The following is an 8881-nucleotide window of genomic DNA, read 5'->3' on the forward strand; positions in this document are numbered from 1 at the left end:
ACTGTCCGAAGGAGACCAAGTCTCAGTGTATCTGGTAGCCTTGGTATCTCTGTGCAGAAAGAAAGTAATCCAGAAGTACAAAACATGCACTTTATTGGATTCAGGAAAAGAGGAAGTGAATTCTTTACTAACTGGGATTAAATTGATTGGACATGATTAATCAAGTCGCCGAAATGATTGCTAAACTTTTTAAGACTTAAAATTATCTTTGGAAGCCACCAGTTGTGGTATTCTGAACGCAAAAGCGCACGTATAAAACACATTTTTAAAACTTATTTACTTACTGAATACACGCCTAACAGAGCGATCTCTTCGTGCGCAATTCCGTTCAGAATACCAGCCCAGATCTGTCTATCAGGCAGGACCTATAACGGGGCCACGGACAGTAGCGAGAAGCCCATTCGGTATTCATAGAGGGAAATGGACAAGACCACAAGATGTGTTCAGAAGATTGATTAGGATTCCGCAGCAACACATAGGGAAATCACATAGTCAAAAAAATATGTCACTATGCGTGGCGGTGGTGGCTCAGATTAGACCCAGTTTTAAGACTCGCCCTTTGAGCATGTGAGATTTTTTAATATCATTTAATCATCAAAATTTGCTATGAATCTATAAAAAGACATGTGGTAATGTAAAACGCATGCAACGTTTGCTCAGAGGAATTTCTCTTTTGTGGCCCCAAGAGTGTTCAATGTCCTGAATGAACATATTAAGTTATCCAAAACGAAAGCCATTTTCAGGAGGAGTGTACCAGTCTGGATTTTGTCTAAGGAAAGAGACCATTGCAGGAGACTGCTGCGAGATATTGCATAGGTTTATATACTATTAAGCGTGCTGTCCAGATGCCCTTTGAAATATATCTATGTTTATGTAATATTTATTTTTTGTTTTTGCCATTATTTATTTATGTACGTTCCACTTTCCATTATGTTGTATACCAACTCAACACAGGGCCCTTGGCCTCATAGAGTTTGGGATACGTTATTATTGTATTTTTTTGTAATGTATGTACGAATAATTAAATAAAATATTTTGTGTAAGATTTTGTCAAGGAAAATAACGCATACTTTTCACATGATTCATAATTTTCAATACTACTGTCTGATCAGACATCTCATATGAATATAAGTTGAAAATAAATAAGTTCACCATAATTTACCATGACCTGATAAAAACTAGGTAGTCCAGTGATCAGGGATAACTTAAGGAGATTTTAAGCTTTGACAGATTGAGGGAGGAAAAAAAGGTTATTCTCCCTTAAGGGGAAGATTCCCATCGCGATTTCCAAGCATCGAGGAAAGCATTTTAAGACAGTCTTAAAATGTCAATTTACAAGACTTTATCCGATTGAGACATTTCTTCAGTTGGGTGTAGACGAACTACACCAATAACAGAGAAATGCTTTCTTTTTAATTAGTGTTTCAATAGGCAAATGAATATATAGAATCAAAGTCAAGTGGAGGAATACACTCCCAAGGCTGAGCATTTTTTTACTCTTACATCATTTCACATCGATTGGAGCATATGGTGTCCACAAACAGCCTCGGTCTTTGCCAGCTCCTGTGCATCCTCCAAGTCAGGTTCGGGTCCCGAAGTTCTGACATGAACGACTGGCATAAGTATGCAGCCAACATCGGAATGCCGAGAAGCATATTATGCCTTGTATAGTAGGCAAGCGTGGTTAAGGCGACATCCGTAGTACATGATACAGCCAGACGGTTGGCCTCTGATTGATGACAGTCGGCATTGGAGGTTTTATTTTTTATTTTATTTTATTTTGGAAAGCCAACAGATTACAATGTTTATTAATTACAGTGTAGGTTAAATTATATATTAAGATCCAATTACAGGCCTTCTCGTAAGCTAAAAGATAAATATTACCAATAAGAAGTTAAGAATAGATATTAAATTTAGATATGTATGTACATTTTACAGTGCGGATAACATAATAATAAGTATACATACATATGCAGCGAGTATAACACTTGCGATAATTATTGAGCCTTATAAGAAGAACAACTTAATTGAAGAAAATAATAATTATAAAAATAAAAAAAAAACTCAAAAACTAAAATAAAATAAAGTGTTTATAATAATTAACCAAATATCAAACTCACATACACATGTACATATCCATACACAATGTAACTGCACAGGTAGGTATTTCGGTTAAATAAGATATTATATAAGAGAATATTAAAAAACATATTTAAAAAAAATTAAAAAAATAATAAAAAAAATTAGTGAAACATAAATTGATTTTCAATTACTTTTCTAAAATTGTTGCATGTTATATTATTAAAATCAATATGGTTAAATTTATTGTTATACAGATTGCAAGTTCTACATATATAAGAATTTTGGCAAGCATTAGTTTTATATTTAAAAATATGAAATTGGTTTTTGTTTCTGGTCTGCGCTACAGGGATCCTAAAACCAATTAGGGATAGGAGCTGTGGACAGTCAACCTGATTATTCATAATTTTGTACAGATATACAAGGTCAGCTACGTTTCTACGGGTTTTCAGGTTGCTGTGTCCATTATCTTATTTCTTCATACCTTACAAATTCAAATCACTTCACACCCGAAACTATTTTTAGATACCTATTCTCAACACTACATATTTTGCTATTTTAGGTCTGCATATTTTTTTTTTTTTCTTAATTTAATTTCTTATATTTTGTTTTATTCAAATGATTAATGCAAAAAAAATTTAGGGTATAAAAAATATTTTTTATTTTTTTAGAACTTATGCCCGTATTCAGAGACAAAATTCGAGATGAGGAAAGTGTATTCTAATAACATACATAGAGAATAACTCGAAGGTGAGGGCAGTAATGACAGGACAGAATATAGTTTCCTCACCTTGAGTTTTGACTGAATATGGGCAGCAATACAAATATTTTTTTTTCATAATATCAAATAAATTGTGGCGACCCATGATGCAAAATTTGAATTTGGCGCCGGAGGTCTAATACTGTATCGGGCTCTCTCGGTTTTGTTTGCTCTTTCAATCAAGCTCCGCCTAATGAGTAGTGTCCCTGTTCTTTAAAAAGAAACTAAAGGCTCTTTCAAATGATGATAGTTTTTCTGATACTCCAGCTGTATTTTTGGTTGATAAAAATCATGAGTAATAAACATATTTACATAACGGTTTTTAGGTTCCCTTGCCAAAAAATTTAATTAATAGTTAAACGGTTATGCAGTATCACCGACGACATGTTTTGTATATGTGGATCAAGTCAGACTAGACCAGCGGAAATACATAAGGAGTTTTGATCATAACTATTTTTTTTTATAAAATCAAACGGGAGTGTAATTTATTGAAGTTTTTCTGCATAGTACCTAGCTGCGGATTAATGATTAGTCATGGGCAAAAAAATTGTGAATATTATGAAGCGTTTAAAGTGATCAATTAAAATAGTCAGTGATAAGTTTTACAAATGTCTAAACTTCCATATGTAAACTTAACTTGTCATAACTTTCCTTTCTCAGAAACTTTCAAATAATAACACTATAAATTAATATGATAAACAAAATCAATTAGATTATACGGTTTCAGTTAAAATGAAACATAATGTAAGATTTTTTTGTATGTTTTTTAATCTTATAAAATTAATTACATGTCAAACACTTATATTCTCGATGGGTACATCATCTGAAAAATAAAATATCAATAAATTAGTAACAAAATATTAAAGAGACAGATGTAACATTTATTTATGGAAAATTTTATCAGTAAAAAAATTGTCCACAAAATGTGTTCAGGTTTCAAATGTCAAAACATCATGTAATAATGGCTTAGTCTTATAAAACAATACTAACTACACTCGTAGTATTAACAAATTATTTTAAAACAACGTGTATAATATTTATGGTGGAAAGACAAGATTAAATTCATAAAATCAAAAGATGGAAGAATTGATTAAAATTTGGATGATAAACCCTTAAAACTCCTTTGGCGAGAGACAACTGCCGGAAAGAAAAATATGCAACAACTTTTATGATGGAAGTCACTGGCCCAAATGAATTGTCCACATTTTTGTCCGTTTCTTTGGCTTTTTCTGGCTGTTAGCAAGTAGAGATGATAAACAACTACAATCTTTATAATGAAATAGGACAAAAAAGAGCCAACGCACAGTGTGACATGAAAAATAAAGACGGGCGGTGATTTTAGTCAATTGAGGGAGAAAAACAGTGTGAATTTATGAAAAATACTCATGAAAATGTGGTTTGCATCTAGGATTGTGCTTTCAAAAATACTAAACAGAGAAAAATTTACAATATTCATAAAATAACTAATAACTTTTTTGTTTTGAATAAATCCGTTGGCAAATAAATTTTCTGTGACTTTTTGTCAACGTATTTTCTTTTCTATCCTTTTGCAAGAATTTAACTTCAGGGATAATTTCAACAGTGCATGTAAAACAAATAAAATTCAAAGGGTTGAACCATTACGGCAAATATTATATGGTATGTAAAATGAGCCCTCAAACCAGCCAATAACATGTCAAAAGGCCTTTAAATGCCTAGACAGACACATTCGCTTCTCAAAGGGTCTCCATCTCAGTTAAAATATTTGGTAAAATCAAGATGTAGAAAAAAAAGGTTATAAATGGGTATTTTCAGGTCTTGTATAGGAACTCGCTGCTGTTTAAGGATGATCACCTTATCTTCATGTAACAGATGATTGATAGATGCTGCATTTGGTGTACCAATGCAGAGCCCTATGCACCATCGGGTGTGGACGGTATGATGATGATTTTATTTGAATTTTCATCTGGTGGGGCCGAGACCACTAGTTCTGATTAAAAGTCTATAAATCCTAAATACGGTACAGTGACCCTCCCTTTCTAGTCATACGGGTAGATAAACAATAGTAAGCATCATATTGTAATAAAAATAACACTACATAATATGTATTGTAACACTATATGTAAGATATGCTACTCACGATTCTGATGCGGTGTCCCATGGCCTTTGCAGGCAGGTTCCTCTTGAACTTGGCACGTACAGCCCCCGAACCCCCGTGCGGGCGGGTCACCTTGCCCCAGATTGCGCGCACCTTGCTCTTCCTGCCCTTGGGGGCACCGGGGACGCAGGTGCGCTTCTTGGCGCGGTATACGTACACGCAGCGCTTGCCCACGTAGTACGCGCTGTCCGTCTTGTAGCGGCACCCTTCGATCTACAGAGTAAAAAATTGCGTTAGATTATGTTATTTAAATATTAATGAAGGGGTTAAAACGAAGACGGCAATCTCCACCATTGGACTGAAATGAGATGGCGATATGTAGTTAAGGTTTTGGAGCACAAATGAAAGCATCTCATAAATTTTTGATCGATGTTTTTTGTACCACAAAAAACAACGGGCAGTCTCTTTTACGTTGTCGAGGACCGAACGCACCCCAACAAATACTGTCAGGTTGCCATCACTGAAATACTCTTCCGCTGGCAACGCTGGTGCGAACCTAACTTCATGCCATACTATGTGCAAACTTTGTATTGTTTGTTTAACTACATTCTTCCTTTTTGAAGTGGGATTTGGAGCGTATGACCGGGGTCTCAATTTGAAACTAACACTGTATTCTTTCACTGTCATGCTGGCAAATTTGAATAAGGTGGTAGTGCCGACCATGTGTATTTGATTGATCACAGATTGACAATACTGAAGATAGGGGGTACAATGAAAGCTTTTAAAGTTTCCATGTTTTGTTATTTCCGCGGATTGATTGTAAATATGCGAAACAGAAGAAAGACACAAGTCTTAGGAAAGAGTTTCGGGAAAAGGGTGGGTGCTTTCAAATTTAAAAATAAATATTGACAACGTACGTTGGATTATATTGTTGCAAAAATATTTAATATGTTGCCACTTGACATGAAAACATGTCATAGTAAAAATTCAATTATGTTTTTATTATGTAAGTGGTTAGTAGACAGAACGTTCCTATATTGATTTATTATTTATGTAAAACATTTTTTTTATTTTCTAGAGTTAACTTTTTCTTTTATTTCTTTCATTTTTTATTTACATTTTTTAGATCTTAATTTTAATAGGTACATTTAATTTTCTTATTATTTTTATTTTTTCTGCGGATATGAATTGAAATTTTCGATTAACTGTGTTTTATTTTTATCTTGTTTTGATTACATTTATGAGCACACACTATTTATGTGTTTAATTTTTTTTCTTATATTTAAAATATGTTCTAGTAAATTGCTACTCTTTAATTTTAACTGTATTATTTTACTCTATTTTCTCACTTTAAAAAAATAATAATTAAAATTATTTCTTTAAACTATTTTTATCTGTTCATTATTTTAATTTATTTTATGTTCATTATTTTATACGTATACAGTATTATATCTGTACTCTTTTTATTTGATTATTAATTAAAACTAATGTCTGGGCACCCGAAGACGAACTATTATTGAATAGTTTTCTTTATAATGTATTAATATTGTAATAATGTGTATATTTTATTTAATAAAGAATATGAAAAAAAAAAAAAAAACTTCATACACGAGCTATCACAGCTTGTCGCATAATTCACGGTTCATTCTTCGCATCGACACGGGGCCCTGTCCCAAAGTTAATTATAGTAAGCTCCTTTTAATAAATGCATTGTGATCTAATGTGAAACTTTTATAAGAATAAATACTCTATACTTAATCCGTGCTCATCTTTCCAATTCCGAGTCATTTAATTAATTAGATCACACGCTAACCATCACCCATAAAATGTTACAGAATAAAAGCCAACCAAAACCATCTATTAATTTAAAAGACGTCAATGATTGACTGATTAATCGCAACAAAATATACACAGGGAGAAACTTCTCGCAACAATTATTGACTATTATAATAAATTATCCTCGCAGACTGGGAAAAGAACTAAAAAATACATTTATTTCATATTACTCAAAATGAAAAAGGGGAGAAGGCTGTTCTTGTTTTAACACGCTTCAAATATATTAATTTTGTAACCAATTTATCATATTTCGCTCTCGTTACCTCTCATACGATACAAATGAATTAGTTACCGAATAAGACCACAGGAGGCCTGATAACAGTGGTAAATTACAGCACACACCCAGCCTTAGAAAAAAATTAAATATTTTAGTTATCTCACGAAGAAATGAACCCAGAACCTTCTGTGTGCGAGTCAAGCATACGTAGGCATATGCAGTCATTACACCACGGAGGCCAATAAAATTAGTTTGGTTAAATTTTCATTAGTAGTTGAAATATAAACCAAATTTTCAATAGTAATAAACTGGAATATGGGGAAAGATTACTGAAGCATAATTAAATAGAAATGATGCTTCATAGAACGATAGAAATTATGCTCTGAAAAATGAGCCATGTCGCGTCCAAATTACCATATAAAATGCGTATTTCAATTTAACGTTTTTTACACTGCTTTACATTTACTGACTACAAGTTAAGTTACGAAACGTAATAGCATAATCAATATATAGCATATAAATGCGAAGCCATTTATTTTATTTAACTTTTTAAAATATAAGGCCCTTAAGCCACCTAAATAGAAGATAAATCAAGTTATGTTTTGTAGTTTCTGTAAAAATAAATAAATGAATAAGATGTTTGAGTTACCAAAACAAATAAATTTCAAATGAGGTCATCTATAATAGAAATAAAAGATGAGTGATACTCAAATCTACAAAATTTGGAATAACTTATCAATTAAAATATCGGGTGTCTTTTATTGATTTCTATAATAAATTAGAACGATCTTTCGCCAAGAATTTTCACAAACAAGCATGAAAACGAAGTAATTTTGAAAGTACATAAACCAATAAAATCTCATTTACATAATAAATAACCACGTCGTACTGGCAAAAAGGTGATTTTTGGCTCACGGTAGCAGAGAACTTACAGTAATTTTTCACATTTATTATTAAATTTTAATTTCATCTTGCCATGATAACACACTGAAAAATATATCTGTGACGATCAGCAAATTTGTCCACAATAGCGAAATTTTCGCATTCAGGTTTCAAATGTCAAAACATCATTTTCACAGACTACATTTTCAGTGTTACAAAATAAAATGAACACATAAATACCTTTAGAAGAGCTGTGTTTTCATGTTGGTTTCTGAGACCTCGCTTGTACCCGGTGAAGATGGCTTTGGCATACAACCTTCCGTGCCTCCTCTTGCCCACTGTTTTGGCTGTTTTGGCAGCCTCTACCACTGGCGCGGGGGCCTTGGCGGCTTTAGGGGCCTTCGTCGCCTTGGGTTTGCTTGTTGCCGCATCGGCCATCGCTACAAAAAGTTGCGAAAACAATCAGAAAACAATTGACATGTGTACTTACCAAAAACATTTAGGTTAGAATTTTGACATTCTGAATCGGGAAACATCCTAAGTAAAACTTGGGCTCTTCTGATAAATCCAAAACTGCCCACTACAATAACGATTCGATAAACATTTTGGCATTCATATTTCACGTATTTCACTTAATTAATCATTAAAATACCTTATTTTAATATCACAGTTTGCGAAATATACGTACCGGAAATTGTTAACAAAATCGAAAGAAATAGATAGGAGGGAAACCGATAGATGTCGCTAGTTAACAACTGATAGCTTTATGGGCACCAAAGACTAAAATATTTGTTTAGCGCGTAATTCAAAAATTACAAAAACAATAATTTAATTTTTCATTTATTTAACTTTTTGTACATAATGTTAATTGTACATTGGCGGGCTTATTGCCAAATGTCAATTTCTTTCAACAATCATGGGCAGGCTCACGGTATATTTTTTTTTTATTTATTAAAGAAAAACAACAGTTGTTATATCAGAATACAAAATATAAAAAATAGTACATACGTCCAGTAAAAGTTTAATGTTT

General features: G+C 32.7%; 1 protein-coding gene across 2 annotated transcripts; it reads right to left on the bottom strand.

The window, feature by feature from the left end:
* Window positions 1-3584: 3584 nt before the first annotated feature.
* On the bottom strand, window positions 3585-8567 carry RpL35A (ribosomal protein L35A). 2 transcript variants are annotated; one of them, XM_088232676.1, is made up of 4 exons: window positions 8540-8567; window positions 8092-8291; window positions 4959-5189; window positions 3585-3662 (listed from the first exon to the last, which is right to left on the bottom strand). In XM_088232676.1, exons 2-4 carry the CDS (start codon window positions 8287-8289, stop codon window positions 3639-3641), a joined length of 453 nt encoding a protein of 150 aa, XP_088088802.1. In that variant the 5' UTR covers window positions 8290-8291; window positions 8540-8567; the 3' UTR covers window positions 3585-3638. The 2 variants fall into 2 exon arrangements, with proteins under 2 accessions (XP_088088802.1, XP_088088803.1); XM_088232677.1 differs by having other exon boundaries at window positions 8504-8564.
* Between the last annotated feature and the right edge of the window lie 314 nt (window positions 8568-8881).

The sequence above is a fragment of the Micrasema longulum genome, unplaced genomic scaffold (assembly GCF_059751315.1).
Source record: "Micrasema longulum isolate JH-2025_06_02 unplaced genomic scaffold, ASM5975131v1 h1tg001009l, whole genome shotgun sequence".
Taxonomy (NCBI): Eukaryota; Metazoa; Arthropoda; class Insecta; order Trichoptera; family Brachycentridae; genus Micrasema; species Micrasema longulum.